Source organism: Cavia porcellus, unplaced genomic scaffold (genome assembly GCF_034190915.1).
Source record: "Cavia porcellus strain 051 isolate PalLab524CR breed Dunkin Hartley unplaced genomic scaffold, mCavPor4.1 scaffold_32, whole genome shotgun sequence".
Classification (NCBI taxonomy): Eukaryota; Metazoa; Chordata; class Mammalia; order Rodentia; family Caviidae; genus Cavia; species Cavia porcellus.
Window position 1 is genome coordinate 37,425,490 of NW_026947515.1, and position 21,595 is coordinate 37,447,084.

Here is a 21,595-nt window from a genome sequence, read left to right on the forward strand (position 1 = left end):
GGCCACATGAATCTCTTTTGTTTTGTTTTGAGACAAGGTCTTGCTCTTTAGTTCAGGCTGAACTAAAGTTTAGTTCCTATGTAGCTCAGGTCAGCCTCAAATTTTCAGTGATCCTTCTGCCTCAGCCTCCCAAATTCTAGGGTCACAAGCGTGAGCCCCCATGAAGGGACTTCTCTGTTTAGAGGGCTGCGTGGCTAGAAGGGAGAAAATCAGACTCTAGACGGAGACAGGAAAGCGGGAAGGGTGGGCAACCCCAGCATCTCAATTGCATCCCCCAATAAAAAGTATCGTTTTTCAGTTCCCCAAATAGCTCAGTCAGCGGGCCTCAGACAGACACACAGGCTGCGGGATCCACGCCAACCCGGCGTCCAGGGTGGGGAGGCAGCGTGCTCGGGAGGCCTCCTGCCAGCCTGGAGACAGCTGTGCCTTTCGGTCCCTCATTTTGCCCAAACTCACCCTAGAGCTCCGCCCACACACCAGAGGGCCGGGGGTGAGACTTCTATGTCCAGGAATAGAACTGGATTTTAGAGGGACACTAAAAACTATCACGTCCTGAAGTCAGATCTGAGGCTTTGCAAAACGCCAGGTGTTTGCCCTGCTAGTCCCACGTTCGGGTCCTTTGCCTCCTAATGCCAGGCTGCAGGTGGGCAAGAGGCAAATACAGGGCTCAGCGGGGCGGGGGTGAGCTAGGGCGCTGCTGGTCTCCAGAACACACAAGTGATGGACTCGCTGCTCCTGCCTTCCCGGCACCTCCACACACACACGCACATGCACACACACACACATACACACACACACACGCACACACACACACGCAACACATACACCAGAACAGAAAAATGGAACAGGAGCAAGCTTATGTCAGCTTTTACTGAAGTCACTGTTTGAAGGCAAAAAGGAAAAAAAACGAGGTGAGAATAGGGTAGGACAAGGCTGGACAGAGACCACATCCACGCAGAGGCCAGAGGGCGCGGCCCAGGAACCTTAGCTGGACGTCCAGGAGAGCTGGGCTTGGGTACCTTAAAGGTTCTAAGGGCAAAGGGGACCTGCTGGGTCCAGGCTCACGGCCCTCCTTGCCCAGTCCCAGGCTCTTCTGCAGAGGGAAGCTGGGTTGGGTGGTCCTCGGCTTGGAGGGCGGGAGACTCAGCATGACATGGAAGGGATGGGGAGGACTGGAGGACAGCAGGGCTGGGCTGGGCATCCCAACGGGAGGAGGTGGATTCCCACAAGAGGCTGGAACCCGAGGCTGCCCAAAGCGGGGCAGAGATGTGGGGGCTCCTTCCTCTTTCCAGCGGTCTACTGTGCATATGACCTCAGCCATGGCTTTCGCCTGGGATACTGCTGGGCCGGTCCCCCACAGCTCGGGCACAGCTAGACAGCTTGGTTGGGAAAAGTCCCCACAGGTGGAGAGGAAGACCTAGGCGGAGGGTAGGGAGGAGGAAGCATCTGGTACGCTGGCTTTCTTCGTGCCTGGCCCCTCGGTCTGCGGCAGAGGTCAGATGGACACGCTGTTCTCGATGAGGGGAGGGTCCAGGTAGGTGTAAGGCAGTTCCAGGCCCTGGTTCCGCTCCCGGATGTCCCTGGAGATCTGGGCCAATCTGTTCTGGAAGGCGGCGATGCTGCGCTGTGGCGCCTCCTCCGTGAAGTGTTGGTCTGGGTAGGTGCCCAGAGGCCTCTGGGGGAAACCAGATGGGAGATGGTCAGGATGGGGTTCACAGGGGATGGAGAATCGGGAAGTACCATGGTTGGCAACAAAACACAGTCAAGGTGGCCGTGAAAGGCACAGCCGGATCACAGCCACTAAAATCACACCCGCAAGCTACCATTCCATGCAGTCTGACGGGGAGCGAGCCCCCAGCGTCCAAAGCCACACAACACAGAAGAATGTGGCTGTGAAAGGGACCGTCCCACTCTACAGCACGGCCAGCCACAGTCAACACAATTAACTCCAGCTGACAGCACCCTGTGCCCAGGCCTGTTCCTCCCTCCCCATCCCATCACACGGCCACTCCGCCGGAGGGCACAGGCTCTGTCCTGGCCAGCACAGCCCTTCCTGTGTAACCTTCCTGGATGCAGCTGTTATCAAGACTGGTAACCTGTTTTGTTCGAGACAAGGGCTTACTCTGTAGCCCAGGCTGGGATGGAACTCACAGCCATCCTCCTGCCTCAGCCTCCCAAGTGCTAGGCTTACAGGCATGTGCCACCTTGCTCAGCTGGACTGCTGATGTTTTAAAAATTTATGTCATGTTTTATCAGATTGGCAAAGCCCTTTAGAACAGTATTTCATAACTGCAGTTCCTGCCCCTGGTTTTTATAAATGCCTTTTTTCCTCCTCCACAGTGCTGAGAACAGAAGCCAGGGTTTCACACATGCTGGGCAATTGTCCTGCTGTCCCACTGAGCTGCACCCCCAGCCCCAGTGCCTTAGGGGTTGTCATTTACACTGAGTTTTTATTAGTAATGACTGTTCATACCGACCAAGTGCTTCTCCAGCGTGTACCAAGATGATTACACGGCATCTTTCCTTATTGGTGTAATAAATTATATGGCGAGATTTCACAAGTTTGAGCTGACCTTTCATTTCTAGACAACACTTCTTCATGGCACATTATTGTCTTACAACATTCGCCTTCACTGGCTGATTTATTTATTTCTCTACATTTTTTGTTTTTGCAGCAAGAGGGACTGAATCCAGGGCCTCGACACTGAGATACGGCCCCAGGAGACAGGCTCTTGTGAAGTTGCTCAATTTCTCAGGATAAACTCAGACTTGCAATCCTCCTGCCTCAGCCTCCCAGAGTTCCGGGATGACAGCCATGCACCTCCACGCCTGACTCCATTTTCTTAGTAACAGCTCACAAATAAGCCTGACCCGTACACCAAACCCTTAAGACAGATACTCTTTATCATTCTCACTTTATAAATAACGAAAACAAAGCAGCCCATTTTGGACCCCTCCTGCCTCCCATTCCCCATGCCTCTGTCCATTCCTTCTCCAATAAGTTTCCCTACTCTTAGCCTCCGTTGTTCCCTAGAATTTATTCTTCAACTTAGGGGACACGTGCACTTGTCTAGCTTGACACCTAGCATTTCCTCTATATCATCATGGAGGTTCCATCAAGATACTTAGGAGAGGCTGCCAGACTCCAAGTGACCGTCAGATGGGACCAAAGACAGGCGGGCAGGCTCCTTTCCTAGGATCCCCCAGATCGACCCTGTAAAGGGTCCGTCACTCCTAAACTACAGCCTGACTTCTCCCTGAGGCCTGTTAGGTTAGCGCTCTGGAGAAAGCCCTTGACTGAAGTTCCCCTACCCTGACCCTTCTCTGCTTGAAGCAGCCAGATGGAAATTAGGGCCCTGCCCGGCTCACTGCAGTTAGGGTTACATTTTCAGAGGAGGGAATATCGTGGACAGCTCAATTAGGCAGGAATGGCAGCAGGCAGTGGCACAGGGCTGGGCCCTGGAGGGAGTCGTGTGGAAGATGAAGCTCCATCAGGACCCGGCTGGGGGCGCATCTGAAGAGCAAAGTCACCATGGCTAGGTTTACACACTTCCCTGAGGGACGGACGGAGGGCGAGCTTATTGGTGTCTGGTGTCACCCTTTTGAGGCTCCCCATCATCTCAGTAGGGTGGGCCATCCTCTCCCACCCACTAATGCCGAGACTAAAACCACTAAGACTAAAGACAGGAATAAGACTACAGGCTGTCAACCAAGGTTAAGATGTCACTCATGCACCCTCGCTAGCATCAGACCAATATTACCTAAACAGCTGTGCCGGCAATCTTATTGGCTGATCAGAATTTTGACCCACGTTGTACCTGTCTTGTGATTTTGCTCTATAAAACTCCCTTTGAGAGGTGGGCTCACTGGCAACCCATTCTGGGTCCCTCCTGTCTCTCAGGAGCTAGTCCTCAGCCCCATTCCCCCATTCACATTCCTGAGTCCTTTTTCCCTACTCTTAAAACCAACAGGCCAGGAATGGTGGTGGGCCCTCCTGTAATCCCAGAACTCAGGAGGCTGAGGCAGGTGGATCATTGCACGAGTTCAAGTCCAACCTGGTCTACAAAGTGAACCCAAGGCCAGCCTGAACCGCATTGAGACCCTGTCTCAAAGAGACAAAACGAAAAAACAAAAGATGAAAATGAGACCAAATTACATGTCCACGGTCACATGGGGGCGGGGGTGCAGATCTGGACTGAGGCCCTCGCTGAGCCCACCGCCCCTCTTTAGACCACTGCCAGCACTGGACTCTGCACTCTGCAACCCAATAAAATGCTTCCGGAAGCTTCCACCCCTGCCTCGGCTCTCAGAGAGCCTGGAGGACTCAGGAGTCCCTTGTTCCTTATGTTTCACCATAATCTTTTACATTTATGTTGGTTTCCATCCCCCTGAGTTTCAGGTGTTTACGTTTTCCTGGAAAGATCTTCATTTCATCCAGATTTCCAAATTTTCATGCATTAAACTGTAAGCGGTATTTTCTTATGATTCCATATCCGTCTGTGTTTGTGGCTCTACGCCCCCTCCTGTTCCTACTGTTGCATATTTTTTCCTTGATTAGGGTTGCCTATAGTTTTTTTTTATAATATGGGTCTTTTCTAAAATCCAGTTCTTATGAGATTCATATCTAGTTCCTAAAATCACAGTGAGGCCATCAAAGAACAAAACAGGGAGGTGTCACAGGTGATTCAAAGCCTGCTTCCTAGCTATGGCATGCTGGGAAACTCCTTAATCTCTCTGAACCCCAGTTTCTCCCCCTGTAAATGAAGCTACCGTGTATTGAACACTTGTCTGCCGGCACTATGCCAAGACTTTAAATATACCGATTTCTATTTTTAAATAGCATGCGCAGAGAACCTGATTTAATAACAGATAGGAGGGACCCTGAGTGACAGCTGCCGTGGCTGTTGTTAAACCTCTCACTGGCTTTTGAGGAGGGAACTCGCCACCCTCATCCTCTTGCCCATTCATCCCCGTGGGTATAGAAAGGGGCAGGACTGGGGGCTGGGGATTTAGCTCAGCGGCATAAGCGCCTGCCTTGCAAGCAGGCAGTCGTGAGTTCGATCCCCGGTACCGATAAAAAGGAAAAAGACAAAAAAAAGAAAAAAGTTCCTTCCCTTCCCAGGATGTAGGATGGAGGTAGAATTTCCTAGGAAGGTCAGATACTGTGACACAGTTGTAATCCAAGCACTCTGGGAGGCTGAACCCAGAGCATCAAAAGTTTGAGCCCAGACTAGGCAGCTAACCAACTTAGTGAGACCTTGTCCCAGTATTAAAAAAATTATAAAAGGGCCAGGGGTATAGCTCACTGTGAAGACCCTGGGTTCAGTCCCCATCCCACAAAAATAAAATAAAATCATATTGTTATGGGTTAAGAACTGGTGGTCAACTTAACGCCAGCTGGATTACATCAGCATGGCACTGAGCGAGGATGCTCCACCTGAGGAAAGTTGCCAGGATAAACAGGTGGAGAAGGGAGGTGTGGAGGCCTTGAGGCGTTAACGCGTTGTTACATGGAGGCCTTGTGGGTTCTCCCACGGGTTGCTGTCTGAGCCACTGGTTCTCCTGGAGAAGCTCTGGTCCTCACACTGAGCATTGCTTTCTGGCTCAGGAGGGGAACACAAGTGCTGGTTGGTCTCCAAGATGAACTCTCTGCTTCCTGGCATGTACCCGACTTTGCTTGTTATCGGAGGAGCCCTGGGACTCCGTGTCGCTGAGGACAGCTATGGTGCTTTCAGGACAGCCCTGGTCTTTGTTGTGAGTGTGACTTCTCGGCTCCAGCGTAGAACCCTCATCCCACCAGCACAGCTCCTTCACCCCGCTGACCCTGGGCCTTCCCAGCACAAATCCGTAAAAGAGACTGGTGTGAGTCCTTCTTGTGGGCTCTGGGCCTCCAGTTGGACTCGTGGGAGGCATTGTCATGAACTCTGGGTTTTTAATCTGAACTCATGTGGGACACTGCTGTAGGATTTAGGCTTGTGACTAAATATTCTATGTCTTTGGTGTTGCGGATAGATTTCCTGCCTTTTCTTGTGTCAACTCCCAGTAACCATTATAAAAATAATATTATAAACCCCATGTCCTGATTCTAACTGTTCTCCCCACAATCCCTGACTACAACACACATAAAAAACTTTTTCTAAGTCAAGCATGGTAATCCTAGCTACTCAGGAGGCTGAGGCAGGAGGATCACTTGGGCCAAGAAGCTTGAGGCCAGCCTGGAGAACATAATGGGGGCCCCTCACCTCCAAAACAACAAAACATAAACAAGTTGCTAGGAAGATAAGACATTCGCAATCTCTCTAGCCCCAGATGGAGCCAGGCATGAGCAGTGAGTGTGCTCACACATCAGATAACCATGACCAAGTCTGGGGGCAGAGGCGGACTGGCCCTGTAAGATGTGACTGGCTGAGACGTGGTGGTCCAAGCACTGCTCCCTTGGCCCGGACTAACGCCTCCTGCCTCCCATTTCCAAAGTGCCCTTCTCACCCACTCGCACAGGCCCAGGGACACGCTTGCCCTAACAATTCAGCCATGTCGCCTGTGGCCTAAAACTCCTGAGCGCCTCCCCACTGTCCTCCGGGTGCAGACCCTGCAGACACAGCCCCCCCTTCCGCTGCACCTGCATGGCACTGCCCTGAACCATGCTGAGCGACTCCCCACCCCGCCCCTTCTGGCTGTGCCCGTCTTTCTGCAGAGACACCAGCCCTGCCCGCCTTTGCCCAACTCCTCCTTGTCCTCAAATTTCAGCTCAGATGTCATTTCCTCCAAGAAGACTTCTAGGGTTCTCCCAGCCCTCGGTGGGTTCTGTGGGGCCCATTCTTACCTCTGTCCCCAGATGTAAGCTCATGGCTGCTCATACCCAGTGTCTGACACACCACAGGTGCTCAGGAAACACGTGTTGAACGGAGAAATTACCCTACAGGTACTTCTGTGGGGCCCTTCATCGTTTATCTACATCTTCCCTAGAAGACTGTAAACTTCTTGAAGGCAGGATGATTTCACTCAACTGTCCAGGGCTGTGCTGACACCAAAAATGTTTGCTAAATGTTTGGGTGGATGCATGGATGGGTCAATGAACAGATGGATGGATGAATGGACAAATGGATGGGTGGATGGTTAAACCTGTGAACTGGATGGAAGTTGTGATCCATTCATGCAATGGATATTTCCTTCAACATATGTCTTTGGGGTCAAGCATTATTCCTTGAAGAAATTAAAAAACCCAAGTGGCTCAGCAGTGGCCAGAAATTCTGGCAGTGAGTCCCCAGCTTCCCATGAAACAGCCACCATCACCAGCCCCAAAGCCCAGCCCCTGAAAAATCCATCCCTAATTTCCACCTGCGCATACACACCTGGTCCTTGGGCTCCTGGCTGACCAGCCAGAAGAGGAGAAGGTTGTTGCAGGTGGTGTTCACTTCCGGCAGGGTTTCCAAGTAACTCTGCAGGGTCGTGGTCCCCTTGTTCTGAGGTGGGGGCTGTCTCATGGATGAGGGGGCATTGGGCATCCAGGCCCCGAAGTCGTGCTGCAGAGACCCGACCACATGGTCACCAGAAGGCAAGGACCAGCCCCTCCTCATCACTTCTGACCCCACCTCTCCGATCCCAAGTCTCACGGTTGGGACACAAGGGAATCGTGGAAAGTCCCAGAGTGGAACAGGCGCCCAGCTCAGCCCCTGTCATTCCCCACCCAGCGTTCCAGACTGGGTAGGGTGAGTCATCAGTGAGGGAGGCGCACCCCGAAAGGAGGTAATCCTAGAAAAGGGCCCTGGGCTGGCATGCCTCACAGAACAACCTGATCATCCACCTGACCCGGTACTCACCAAGGCAGGAGCTCAAGATCCTACCGGAAACATAGCTCCAATCTGAGTTTCCACTGCAACCCTGGACCCGGCCCCACCCAGCCATCACTCACCAGGGGCCATCACTCCACCTAGGCACCATTCCAGCCTTAATCCCGACACACCCACGCTTTCAACCGGAATTCTGGCCTCAGATCCACTGCTAAGCCTGACACCTCTGTGGCCTCCAGGTCTTCCCTCTGCAGACTCACCTGCCCACTATTGACAGCCGCGTGCTGGGCAGAGCAGTTAAAGATGATTGCAGTAAGGTACTTCACCAGCTGTCCCGGGGTGCACAGCCTGCTTGGGAATCCTGTGTGGAGAAGCGGGGTGTGGAGGGGAGGTGCTGAATTCCTAAGGGGTGGGGCTAACCGCAGGGGGAGAGTGAGGGAGGGAGAGCTGGACACTACCTATGACTGTCTAAGAGACCAGGGTTGGGATGGAGTCACAGGTGGCCTCTGAAGGGGGCCTAAGAGGTGAATCCTGCAACGGGACCAGCCGGGATTCAGGACGGAGCCATTCAGGAAGCACCAAGCTGCCTCTGCCTGACCGCCAAGGTTTTATCTGCAGCCCATATTAGCATTTAATGACTGAATTCTACCAAATGTATCAAGATCTATCCAAGCACCCAGTAGCAGATCACCCTTTGCCGGGCTTAGCAGGAGAGACAGTGTGGTGATGGGTCAGAAAGAAGCATCAATGCCGGTACTCGCTCTTAGAAGGGACAGAAGGTGGACAGAAACTGCAGGAAGAGAGGCAGGCACAGCAGTCAGAGGGCTCCGAGGTGTGGGGTCAGACTGAGCAGAGAGAGAGGCTGGAGGAGGGGCGAGGCATCTGCCCCGGAGTGGATGGGAATGTCCCCAGTGTTCCATTTATAGCCCACGGTCTACACTTGGAGCTGGGAATAATAAAGTGAAGCAGGAATCGGACTCTCCATGGGATTTTCCTGGAGTTCGTATTATTACTTCCCCTCGGAAAATGGAAGAGAAAGTGAGAAACAGTGGATCACAGATTGGTGGGTATTACCTGTAAATATATGAATCCAAAATAGTTTGAACTAGTAGGAAGCACTGTTGTCGGTCTGACGATGTTCTGATACATGAAATCAGAGACAAGCTGAATACAGGAAGGCAGGAGAAAGGAGGTGCACACCTGTAATCCAACTACAAGGAGGCTGAGGCAGGAGGATGCAAAGCCTGGGTAACCTAGCACGGAAGACCTTGTCTCAAAAGTTTGAAAAAAAGGCCAGGGATTTAGCTCAGCAGCACAAGTGCCTGCCTGGCAAGCATAAGCTCATGAGTTCAATTCCCAGTACCAAAAAAAAAAAAAAAAAATTAAAAAAAATATATAGATATTGATATAGATACAGATCTATAAAGCACTGGGGAGGGTGCAGCTCAGTGCTCCCTGGGTTCAATCCCCAGTGCTACAGAAACAAAACAGGAGAGCTGAACTATCAGAATCAGGTCTACCTTGGGTCTTAGATAGGAAACAAATTCCTCAGTTGGGAGAAGCAGTCAGGATCAGGACTGTTGTGGACTAACAGTGAGTTTGCAAAATCACAAGGAAACGAAGTCCTTAAAAACTCCAAGACAGATCTAGCTGATTAACACTGTAACCTAGAAATCACTCTTGGCATCTCAACCACTGAGACAACCTGAGGTCATGGGCCTCCCCCATCAATCAACACAGAAGGGAGGGCACCACCTGAGAAAAAATGCAGCCCTTAGGTACGCCTTCAGGGCTACAAAAAACACAGGAAACAGCCGGGTGAGGGGGTGCGTGCCTGTAATCTCAGCACTTAGGAGGCTGAGGCAGGAGGGTTTTTTGTAAATTCAAGACCAGCCTGGGCTACAAAGTGGGAGCTGGGAGAGAAAGCACGGGTATCCGAGCCTGTATTGGCTGTGAAGGTGACCAGGGACGCCTGCTAATCTTGCTAAGTCCAGGCATGGAGATGGGGCTCGGAGGTAGGCATTTGCCTAGAATGGGCAAGACCCTGGGTCCTCTCCCAAAACCTCAATGTTAAACCTCCTGGGTGGGTTATGTTACATTTCCTACTGTCCAGGAGACTTGATATCTATTTAAAAGCAAGGTGAAGCTCTGAGTCCCCCACAATTAGGACCAAAGTAGCTCCAGACCTGAGTTGCCCCCCCCTCCTCTGTCTGCGCCCAGAAGCACTAAGTCCATTGAAATCTTTGTTTCTGTTGAGGGGACCCCCAGACCAGGACGGGGGACCCGGACAGCGGACATTTAAAACCACTTTAACCTAAATAGGACCAGAAGTCACTCTATAAAATAACTTGTAATTTTCCTGTGCTGGTCTTAAAGGCCAGAGTGAGGTAACCAAAATGTAAAGTCCTCCAGAGCTGGAAAAGTGTGAGATTTCAGAGTCTGGAAATCAACTCCAGATGAAGAACAGGAGGGGAGTCATTGCATTAGGGAGGAGGAGAAAGAGGCATCAGACAGCCGGGACAAACCAAGAGCTGCGGCAGGGAGAAGCAGGCCATATCCTCCCTGAGCAGAGGGCGGCCAGAGAAAGGTGGTCCAGGGCATCTGCCCGGCACTGAGCTGAAGGAGGGAAGGCTGGGAGAGGCTCCAGAGAGGACAGCTCAAGGGGCCTCTCGGCCAGTGTCAGATGACAGGGAACAGCAAAGGCTGGGTGAAAGGCATAGTCAAGAGTCTGGTAGCAGCAGCATCCGCTCTAAGGTGTGAAGAGGCTGGGGACCAGAGGGACCACTTGGCAGAACAGGCACAAGAGGGCACGAGAGGAGTTTCCAGAATCCTTAGAAGTCAGAGATGCCTTCTGCCACATGCTGCATATTGACAGAGCTCAATAAACTGGGGCGAAGGGGCAGCTTTGTGTATGCATAGATGGGCTGGGGGACCCTATTGGAAAGCAAGTGTTTGGGGGGGGAATTGAAGCTGGGATCCCGCTTTTGCAGCCTCTCCTGTTCCTAATTCCTCATCTCTAAGTGGGACAGTAATAGCAAAGTCAAAATATAATAATAAGAAGAACTGATTCAAAGATGAGCAGAGAATACAGTTACTAATCCAGGGTGGGGGTGAGGCAGGGCTCAGGGAGGGCAGTGCCAGAGAGGGACAGATACCTGAGCTCTCCCTGCCCAGGAACGCCTGAGTGAAAATCTCGCCGACCCAAGCTTGCAGCTCCAAGTCCTGCCGCACGGATTCATCACTGGGATAATAGTAGCCCACGATTTCGGAGACAAAGCTGCAGGAAAGAGATGCTGGTGGCCCTGGAGGAGCCTCAGGCCCACTACCACTTAGGCTGGGGAGAGGCAGAGAGCTCGAGTCCACTGAGTCCATAGCGATTCAGTGGGGACTCCTTTTCCAGTTGGAACCTGAGTATACAGGCTCCCCTGAATTCCCACCCCCCACCCCAATCAAGAGGGCTCTGGGCCTGGGGGTGGGGGGAGGAATCCACCAGGAAGAGTCTACCTCATGCTGCGTCCTCCTCTCCTCTTGCAGGCGCTCAGCAGCCCTGAGGAGAGAGCCCTATCTGCCTGCCTGCCTGCCTGGAGTCGCCAGCCAACCTTAGCTGATGGACAGCCCATCCCTTCTCTCCTCCTCCACTGTATGTGCATGTACCAGTCCCTCTGTAGCCCACAGCTACTGGCCATTTCGCAGGGGACCCCAACTCCAAATCCTACCCTCGGGCAGTCCCTATGCTGGCTGGAGTCTGGGCACACCTGGGATCCCCAGCCCCAAGAACCCCGGCTGGCATGGGCACAGCCCTGCTGGGCTCACACCTCTCAATGGCTGCCCAGATCTTCAGGCCATCATCTCGGTAGTAGTAGTTGGGAATACTTAGGACACCACGGGCCCGCAGGCTATCCGGAAGGCAGAAATTGGTGTAGGTGAAGTGGGCCAGACCCGTCCTCATGAGGTAGAGGAGGCCTCGCCTCCCGATGGATGTGACCTGTAGGCACAGCACAACTCAGCCCCGGGCTGGCCGGACCTCCACCCAGGGCCTGGGGCAGAGCCAGAAGGGCCATTTCCAAAGAAGAGAGGCTGCACCTGGTCCACGAGGCCCTCTGGGTTGAGCAGCGTGGCCCTGGCGATGGTGTTCACCTGCAGCGTGTAGCGAGTGTGGGGAAGCAGGAGCTGCCAACAGAACGCGGTCAGGTGAGTCCACAGTCCAGCAACAGGGCCGCTCGGGCCCCCCCCCCACTTTGGTCCCGTCCCTGCGTGGCACCAACCTTGAAGACAGGATGGCAGAGCGGCAGCTGACGCAGGGTGGCCATGGAGAAGGCCTCGCACAGCAAATGCGTGCACAAAAAGTGCGTGTTGTTCTCGTGTATCAAGAACTCCGAGTTGCGCACCCATGTCTTGGCCAGCAGCCAGTCCCACTCGGAGTCGGTGGGCAGAAAGATGGGGCTCTCGGGCCCGGGGGTCTGGCTGAGCTGCGAGCCAGAGTAAAAGGAGGTGGGGCTAAGGCTTTGGCGCCCGGACCCCGCCCCGAAGCCCCGCCCCCCGAAGCCCCGCCCCCGGCTCACCTGGATGGCCAGCGGCAGCAGCGCCCCCTGGGGGTTGAGCCACAGCAGGCAGAGCGGGGCGGCCACGTATTGCTGGCGGCCGTTTAAACAGTGGACCGGGGCGTCGGCCAGCATCCAGTAGTCGGCCAGGAAGATGTTGCCCCTCTGGAAAAGGCGAGCAGAGGCTTAGCTGCCCTTCGCACCCGCGCTCCGCTTCCCTCTCAGTTCTGCGCCACAGGAAGGAGCCAAGGTCCCCAGTGCGGCCTCAGCAATTCTCGATGCCCGGGCTAAGAGCCAACGCTGGGTACCTCACCCTTCCCAGAAGGTGCAGCATGAGGTCCGGATGAGTCTGTCTCCAGCGCCTTATGCAACCCCTCACCTGATCTGCATCCCCGACAAGCCAGCATCCAGGACAAGCCAGCGTCCTGGTCCTTCCACACCTGGTCCTTCCTACGTCCCCTTTCCCTTTGAGATTTAACCTCAGTATATTCAATAACAACAAAATCAACACCCAGCAACAACTAACTACCCTGCAAAAAAGGTCTGAGGCATGGCTGCCCCGGAGAGAGAGGGTCATCACCTGCCCCCATGCCCTCTGAGCTCCTAGGCCTGCATGACCGTCCCAGCTACATGTGGAGGCTCTTCCATTGGCCTATTTTCTGGGCCTCAGAAGAGGCCTCAGACCGTCCCAAGCCCCATCTGGCCCTGGTCCGGCTCCTCAGTTGGAAAGGTGCAGGAACAGGCTGCCCAGGGGCTAAGGCCCCAGGCCTGGGCCATTCTTCCCTTCCCCGAATTCATCCCTCATCCATGATGGCCACCCAGTTGCCTCCCTCCTATCAAGCCCCCTACGGAGGTCCTCACCCACCTCTAGCTCTGTCTGCAGACAGGTGTCTGGTCCCAGCAAGGGGGCCACCATGTCATTGGTGACGGGCAGCTTGCTTGGCAAGCTGGAGAGGCAATGGAGCATGACAGGGTTGACGCCATTCAGGTACTGGTACCCGAAGAAGTTGTCCTCACACCAGTGCTCTGTGACATACTCTAAGGAGCAAGAGAGGGGACTAGCAGGTCTGGAAATTACTTCCCTAGAGTCTGGTCCTGTCCAGCCCTTTGCTCATCGCTGTGGCTTAGGTTTCCTCCACTATCTTTATGAGGTAGGTACATCTTTGACTGAATGCTGAATACCAAGGTTTGACAGATGGGGTCACTTGCTTACTTGAATGGCAGAGCAAAGATTTGAACCTAAGCCCTTTTGACCTCAAAGCCCAGAACGTCTGATGCTAGGAACAGGGAAGTGAGTTGTGTGCTCCTCATCAGGATTCTCATTAACACGTTCTTACCCTCCCCATCAGAGGTGGCACCTGAGTTCCCATGGGGACGCTGGAACATGCCACCAGTGAAAGCAGAGCATCTCCCCCCAAACCCAGAAGGCTCCCAGGGAAGATTGGGACTGGAGGAAGGGGTCTGGCCTGAGGCAAGGTGAAGGACAGATGTCCCGCGACTGATAGATGCCCCGCACCTATAGTGAAGGTCTTGTGACACCAGAAGATATTCCGAATGTCGTCCAGCTTCTTCCAGGACCCCTTGCGGTCCAGCAGCCCCCGAATCTTCATGCCCAAGGACCTGAGGGGGAGGGGAAGGTGAGAACGGGCCTGGGGCTGGTGAAGCCACTGTGCCCCAAGCTGGAGAGAACTGCAGGGCGTCCCTGCAGCAGAGGCGCCTAAGAAGCCCCGTGGGAAGTAAGCCTAGAATTCCAGAGAGGCCGACAGAGTTTCAGGTGAAATACAGCCATTGCAGGTGAAGTGGCCAGCGCCCCTGGCCTTGGATGCAGAAAAGCCACCCTCACTGAGGTTTTGGTCACTTTATCCAAGGGTCATTCTTGTCATAGACCTTCACCCCCCCCCACCCCTGCCTGCAAAGCAAGACCCCAACTGTGAAATCTGGATCGCCATGAATTTCACCCTCTCCACTAGACAAGGCCTGCCTTTCTAATGTCACCAGGTGTAGACTTTGTACACTTCTGGGCCGGTGAAAGCAGAGTTGGCAAGAGGGATAGGTCTTCTTTGCAGATGTTTATACCGCTTGGGTTTGTTTTAGTTTTTTATTTTTTTTTTGGTACCAGGGATCAAACTCAGGACCTAGTGCTTGCCAGACAGGCGCTTATGCCACTGAGCTAAATCCCCGGCCCCGAATTCTGTTTTGTTTTTTTCAGTGAATATCATTTTACAATGGAGGAAGTGACTGAAATTAAATTGGCTTTCCCTCGCTTCCAGGGCTCTGTTCCAGCCAGTTCTTACCCGGTAAGCCATCTCCTACGGGACACGGTCTCTCTGTTCTTAGATACACCTAAGATGTAGACTCCTGAACGAAGCCGTGGTGGCCTCCTCCAAAACACACAGCTCAGACCTTTCCCCGTATGACACTGTACACAGAGGACACATATACCATCTCCACTAGGCTGCAAGCTTCCCAGATCTGTGCGCCCCAACACACCCTACTCCTAATAACCACTCACCAAAGAGCAGACAAGGGAGCCCAGAACAGGCAGCTTGCCGCAATCGGGCAGTAAGACAGGGTATGTGAAGGCGCTGAATGTGCCCTAAAGACTGAGGAGAGCTGGGGAAGGCAGAGGGCACGTGGTGGGGGCCAGAGACCTGACAGGCACAGGGTCTAAGCTCGCCTAGATCACAGCGTGCTCGGTCACTCAGTGTACACACGTTCCCTCAGCGCCGATGAATCAAAACCCAGGAGAGAGACAGACTGGCCAGGAACTCAGCCACAACACAGAGGCCTAGGAGGCACTTTGCAAATGTCCTTTAGAACGCCGAGCAGTCACCCCACCCTCAACTCGGAGCCACACTGGTGGTCCCTGTGTTCTTCTAAGCTCTTTTCTGACTACCCTTCCACAGCCATCTGGGAGCCACTTAAGGGTGCTCTCTACTAACTCAGATGCTCTTCTGACCTTTCAGCCCTGTTAGGGCCTCATGACCTGTTCTTTTTCTGAAGCCTGGGCCTCCTGTGGCCACCTGAGATGCTCTTGAACTGTTGCTTACCGCCCATACCCACTCCCTGTCCTGCTTATCCTCAGAAAGAATCATTCTAAGAACAGAAGTTGAGTGGGGCATGATGGCACACGCCTGTCATCCCAGCACTCTGGAGGCTGAGGCAAGAGTATCACCCTGGGTTTGAGGCCAGCCTGGGCTACATAAGTGTGGTCAAGGCCAGCCTGGGCTACATAAGTGTGGTCAAGGCCAGCCTTTACTACACAGTGAGTAGTAAAGTCATCCAAAAAAAAAAGCAAAAACAAAACAAAAAACACAGAAGTTCAGGCGATGAGGTCCCAGGCCTTGTCCTGGCTTCCTCTGGGTCCTCTGAGCAGCCCCTGCGCAGCTGGCCAGCTGAATCTCCTGTTCCCCACTAAAGCAGCTGGTCAACTGTCCTGTATTTAGACAGTAGGACCTGCCTATTTATCTCTTCTCTCCATGAGAGCTACCATCTAGACCAGCTGACCCCTGTCCTCTCTAGGCACCCCCGGGTACAGAAGGACCCTCCAGGCACGGCACACTTAGAGCCCTGCTGTTTATGATTACACTGTAACCGAGTGCTCTAACAGCTAATTAACTGCACACAGCCTCCTTAGTGAAGATGTAAATTCCTCCCAGCTAAAGGCTATTTTCAAACAGCAGTACTAGGGAGCCCCTGTTGAGAGATTATTTTGTCCTGGGGAGTTATCTCATTTCCCTCCAAGTCTGAGAGGTAGGGATGGATGTTATTTATTATTTAACAAGCTAGGAAACTGTTTAGAGACGGTGAAACTCAAAGGCCTACAGCCAGGAAACGCTGGTTCTAGGACTTGAACCTGCAGCCGTCTGGCTTAACCGAAGACCAGGCCTTTCTGTCTCAGTAGACACTGTGGCACTGTGCGGCGTTGGGGTAGGTGCTCTTCGAGGTGGCGCAAAGTAGGTGGAGGGGAAGAGACCAAGGGACAAGGAGAAGGGAGACTGGGGGACACAAGAGGGAGTCTAGGCGAGTGGGGGGGCAAGCTGCTGCAGAAGGTGCGGTTGCACCCAGGCACAGGCCGTGGGGTGCAGAGAGGGTGTGCTCACGCGGGGATGGCGTTGAAGAGCAGGGAGGCCGTCTTGGTGGCTGAGTAGCGAATGTTGGGCTCCATGTGGAGCAGGGACGGGATGTCAATCTTCATGGGGAACCCGGGCAGGTACCGGTTCCCGGGGCTGGCACGGGGAGGGGAACAGAAAGACAGAAGCCCGTCAGCGGCCCGAGGCCCTCTCTCCATCCCTCCCTTGGGGCCCGCCCTGTGCCAGGTCCTTCCCCTTGCTCCCAGATTTCCCCTGTTCTGCTGCTCATCTGAAACCCCCTTCTCGCCTCGGTGCTCTCCCCAAACTCCACTCCCAGGCCCCTCTTTTCCTGGCACTTGAAAGAAACTGCATTTGTTATGAACCCCAACCCCTCCTTCCCTCCAGGCTGCCCAGTCTCAGCCTCCCATCTGACCTTCCCCTGGCCCTCCTCTCCCTCCTTCCCAAGGCCCGCCTCTCACCTGTCACCCTGGTCTGCACAAGGCATTGTCTTGGTCAAGGTAAATTTCTTGTCTGATTCCATCTCCTCAAAGCTGCTAACATCCACCATGCGAGGGAAGCCAGGGTGGTATATCTTCCAGCTGCCCGGGAGAGAAGCCGGGAGGGCAGAGCAAACTTGAGATAAACACTCTCAGCTGTTATACTTTTGTTTGTTGATAGGGTATTGGGGATTGAACCCAGGGTCTTTGCACTGTCTCAGCACCTTTTTTTCCCCACTGCTGTTTTTTTTTTTTTTCAGTTTTTTTTTAATTTAAAGAAAAACAAAACAGTAAAAGGATACAAGTAATACAGAATTTCAAAAAAAAATAATCAGTAAGCAATCACTAGTTAATAGATTACATATTATCATCTTAGAAATAGTTGATCAAGTTACAAAATTAAGCATACAAAGTGAACATTCAAACAGTGAGACTGCAAACAGTTGTGTTCAGTGATCCAACAAAAACTTAGCAATATGGTCATCTGTCTTACACACCTAAACACACTTGCAGTTGTGTTCTTTAGAGCACTTTCTTTTCCTCTTTTTTTTACAATAACATTTACACATTTTGGGTTTTATTACTCACACAGTTCTTATTACTTTTTTTTTTTTTGGACGAGAATAAAACCAAATGTGACAAAACAAAGCAGTCAGTCAAAACAAAGGATAGACATAGTGCATGATGTAAAAACAGAATACAAGGAAATCAACAATGGTCACCATAATGCTTCTTGTTACCTTAACAAGAACTGCCTACATCATCAGTTATAATAAAAAAATTGAACTAAACAGTACAGAACAAAACCAATAAAACCTAAACATTGGAGACATTACTGAACTTCAAAAGAAGATAACAGGCAAACCAGAATGGGCATCATAGTGAATCTTATTGCCTTCAAAGTAGTTGCCTATACCATCAACCTTGATACTATCAAACAGGACGGAATAGAGTAAAATCAGTCAAAACAAGATGGTGGGAGCAATATAGGACTTCAAATCAAGTCAATAGGAAATCAAAAAAGTTACTATAATATATCTGGCTACTTTTAAAAAAAATTTTCCCTTAATTAAAAAATAATAATAATAAAATTTTTTTAAAAGGGGAAGATTGAGATAAAAGAGGACCTAACAACACAGGTCAGAACAGAACAATTTAAGCAACATAGTGTTTCACCACAAGATAATCCGACTTAATAGTAGTTACCATAGTGTCTCTTTCCTTGAAATCTTTGAGTATAACTTCGTATACTAGCATCAAACATATCAATACAGTGTGGAACCATTCAAGAGGATTCCCTGCTGCTCTTTTCTGAGTCAGGGCCTTCCTAAATTGCCCAAACTGTGCTCCAATTTACAGTCCTCCTGCCCCAGCCTTCATGCTGCTGGACCCAGCCCAAGCTTCAGGTTTTAAAGACATGATTTCAGATTAGAACTCCAGAGACCACCTTTTTATTTTCTAGGTATGCAACGAAGAAATGGATTTTTCTCCATGAATGCACGGGGCTTCACATTAGGATTTGCAGTGGGCGGGGAGTTGAGTCCAGGGCCTTGTGTATGCCACTGAGCTGCACTCCAGCCCTCAGGAGAGCATGTGAGGACATAAATGCCCACACCGGTGCTATGCCAGGCAAGTGCCACGCTGCTGAGTATAGCTACGTTTCCAGCCAGAGATGATGGCCTCTACTGGTTTCTGGGTCCAGACTCAGGGTGGGGCTGGGTTTAAATGGGTCTTAAGCAGGAGTTGGAAACCAAGGTTGGAACTGAATCAGAGTTAGACTAATCCGAGTAAGACCAAGGTCAGAATAGTCACAGGAAAAGAAGGTAAATTAGGCTGCCCTCACCGATAGCATTCCTGTCGGGCCTGGAGCTCACGCTTTCTGTGATCCAGAAGCAGGGGCAGGGTGTCCTGACAAACAGTTCTAGCTGTGGGGAATGAAAAACATTCTTCATAAAAATCCATTTTCAAACCACACCCTCTCCTGCAAACTTTGCCCAAATTGCCCCACCCTTGAGCCCAGTCCCACAACCACCTCCACGTGAGCTGGATCGGGACGGCCTTGTGCTCTTTGTCATTCATCAGGGATTTGAGGTGACTGGACCCTCAAATTTTAATAATCTTCCAACTATTGCCTGTGTACCTTCTATCTAAACAAAAGTCATGCCGATATGTTTTGTATTCCCAGTGTCTTGCATGACACCTGGCACCACGCCCGTAATGTGCACCTGATGAATGACTGGATAAATACATCCTGTAACGTTGTGGATGTGCTGTGATGACAGGCAGGGTTTTACAGCGGAGTCTATGAAGAGCTCGCTGTGGGTCATGGGGTAACCACATGCCTCACCTTGACTTAGAATGTCCATCTCTCACTCACTGAGACTCATCTCAGCGCACAGAGCAGCCCTAAAGTTGCCTCCGTTGGCCAGACAGATCTGGATCCAGAAGACACTGGAGCTCAGCATCCTAGAAATCCCCCCACAAATCCAATAAGGGAGCCTAACTCGTCCCCCAAGAGATTCCATCAATGGTCGAAAAGCCAGAAAAAAGGGGCAGGGCCTCCCAGCTGAATTCTCTAAACATTGAGGAATTCTATTCAGGTCTGATTAGCTTGCAGGTTAATTTCTTTCTGGGCTTCAGAGGAACTCTCTGGGGAAGTGTAGAATTCTCTAGGGAAGTCTGCGGACTGAAGACTGCTTGTGTGAACGTTCATACAAGCACACAGGTGTGTGTATCTACATGTGCCTCTTGAGGAGTAAACACAGACCCCAAAGTCCCTGCGTTTCAGGACTTCAATGACAAACTTTCACAATGCATCTACTTGGGAGCCTCACGTTCCTAAAGCCAACTCTGTTCTCTCTCCTGTGGGCTCTGGGACACCCCATTCCGGATCCCCACAGATTTTTACATACAGTGCAGCTCTCTCCCCCGGCCCACCTGCTCCTGGACGCAGCTCCACGGTGCAGTAGCCCTCAATCCACTGATAGCAGGGAAAGTGGGTGACAGTGCCATCTGGGGCAGTGACAGTGACGTGGCTGCAGTACCAGGGGTCCTTCCGGAAGAAAGCGAAGCGCTCCTTGTGTAGACGCAGCAGCAAGAGTTCGCCCAGCTCTGCTGGGCAGCGCACCTTGTACTTCTGCACCTGAGCAAGCAAGGAGGCAAGCTAGTGAGAGGCAAGGAGCTACTAAGGCCACCTCAGCCCTTGCAAGGTGCGGCACACCTCCGTGTATGCTGACCCTGCAGTGCCTTCGTACGAATGAAAAAAGATAGTCCTTCACTCAAGAGGAAGCAGGAGCTCCGGGGGTGTGTGAGCAGAGTGTCCCTGGATTTCCCTGGCTACTACCTTGGCCAGCGGGGCACCCCTGTGTGGCCACCAAAAAACAGCTGAGCTGTAAGGCGGGATGATTCCTCCAGAGAAGAGGAAACCCAGCATGGACAGGGAAGGGATGAGCTCAAAGCCCAGGTCAGTTATAGGAGGAGCCAGGAAGCCAAAGGAAGTCTGGACCCCTGCCTAGTACCCCATCCTCTTTAGCACCACCTGGGGAGGTTTGTCATCTCAGCAAAGTCAGAGGACACAAAAGGAATGGTGACCAGGTCAGGACGAGCACCCCGGTTTAGCAGGAAAGAGCCTCCTTTCCTTCAGGGTCTCCCAGGAGCTCTTCCCCTCAGTTCCCGCCTCTCTCCTTACACCTAACTTACCGATCCGGTGGCGAAGTCTCTGCCCGCTCTGTCCAGCCGCTGCTTGGGGCTCTCACCACACGTGCCCACCAGTGTGGCAGAGATGTTGTCCAGTGTGCCAGCCTTCAGGTAGGAACCCGTGGTCACACACAGGCGGTAGACTGCCATGATGGGGGGGAAGGACAGTGTCCAGCCACGCCGGCCTGGAGCAGGTGAGCCACTCGGACAGACGGATGGACAGGGTGGGCTGCTGGGCGGGAGCGAGGAGGCCGGGGGGAGGCAGGACCCAGCAGTCTCCGATGCTCTGAGCTCTCTCCCACCGAAGCTCCGGGCGGGCGGGCGGGCCGGCCAGCTGCTTTGGCTCACTCTCCCCACCCAGGCGTGCGCTCCAGCACTTGCTTGCGCACCTCTGGCACAGCCGGTCCCTCCGGCTGACTAACTAGATAAACATCAGAAGTCTGGGTCCACCGGGGAGGGAGGAACAAAACACTGGAACGCAAGCACCAGGAGGTGTCGCCTGTGTGACAGGGACACTGCCTCCCGCCTAGTCCAGCGCTCGCCTGACGCTCCAGGGCCCTAGTCCACCCACTCCCCAGTTTTCCCCCGACCCTTCCTCCTGTCTGTCTCCCAGGCAGAACTGTCCTACGTGAGCCACGCACGTGTGACTCCCGCACACCGCAGCCACACTCAGCCATACATCACAGGTGACTGCAGCCCAGGAAGGTGAGTCGTCCACGCAGCTCAGCGTACGCCAGGAGGGTCCACACATCCAGCCCTCCCCGGAGCTCGGCGTCCGTCCCCTCCCCTCGCACAGGCGACCGCAGCCTCCCCTGGTGACAGACAGACAGGGCCAGCCAGGGGGCAGAGTGGCGCGCTCGGCGCAAAGCGGCGGAGGCCTCACGGAGCATTCTCTGCGTTCCACTCTGTCTGCGCCCGCAGTTCCGTGGGAGGGCGCCCGGGTGTCCGGGTGATCCGAGATTCGGGTCACAGCTGCCAGGGAGCAACCGCCCAGCGTG

At 52.9% G+C, this 21,595-nt stretch overlaps 1 protein-coding gene across 2 annotated transcripts; it reads right to left on the bottom strand.

The window, feature by feature from the left end:
* Positions 1 to 851: 851 nt before the first annotated feature.
* On the bottom strand, positions 852 to 20,888 carry Aloxe3 (arachidonate lipoxygenase 3). 2 transcript variants are annotated; one of them, XM_003466236.5, is made up of 15 exons: positions 20,601 to 20,888; positions 19,839 to 20,043; positions 18,745 to 18,826; positions 16,884 to 17,003; positions 16,435 to 16,560; positions 13,848 to 13,951; positions 13,197 to 13,369; positions 12,353 to 12,496; positions 12,056 to 12,259; positions 11,874 to 11,960; positions 11,606 to 11,775; positions 10,946 to 11,067; positions 8,051 to 8,151; positions 7,353 to 7,523; positions 852 to 1,675 (listed from the first exon to the last, which is right to left on the bottom strand). In XM_003466236.5, the coding sequence occupies exons 1-15, from the start codon at positions 20,745 to 20,747 to the stop codon at positions 1,496 to 1,498; spliced, it is 2,136 nt and encodes a 711-aa protein (XP_003466284.1). In that variant the 5' UTR covers positions 20,748 to 20,888; the 3' UTR covers positions 852 to 1,495. The 2 variants fall into 2 exon arrangements, with proteins under 2 accessions (XP_003466284.1, XP_063098758.1); XM_063242688.1 differs by lacking the exons at positions 19,839 to 20,043; positions 20,601 to 20,888 and adding an exon at positions 19,249 to 19,420.
* Positions 20,889 to 21,595: the final 707 nt, after the last annotated feature.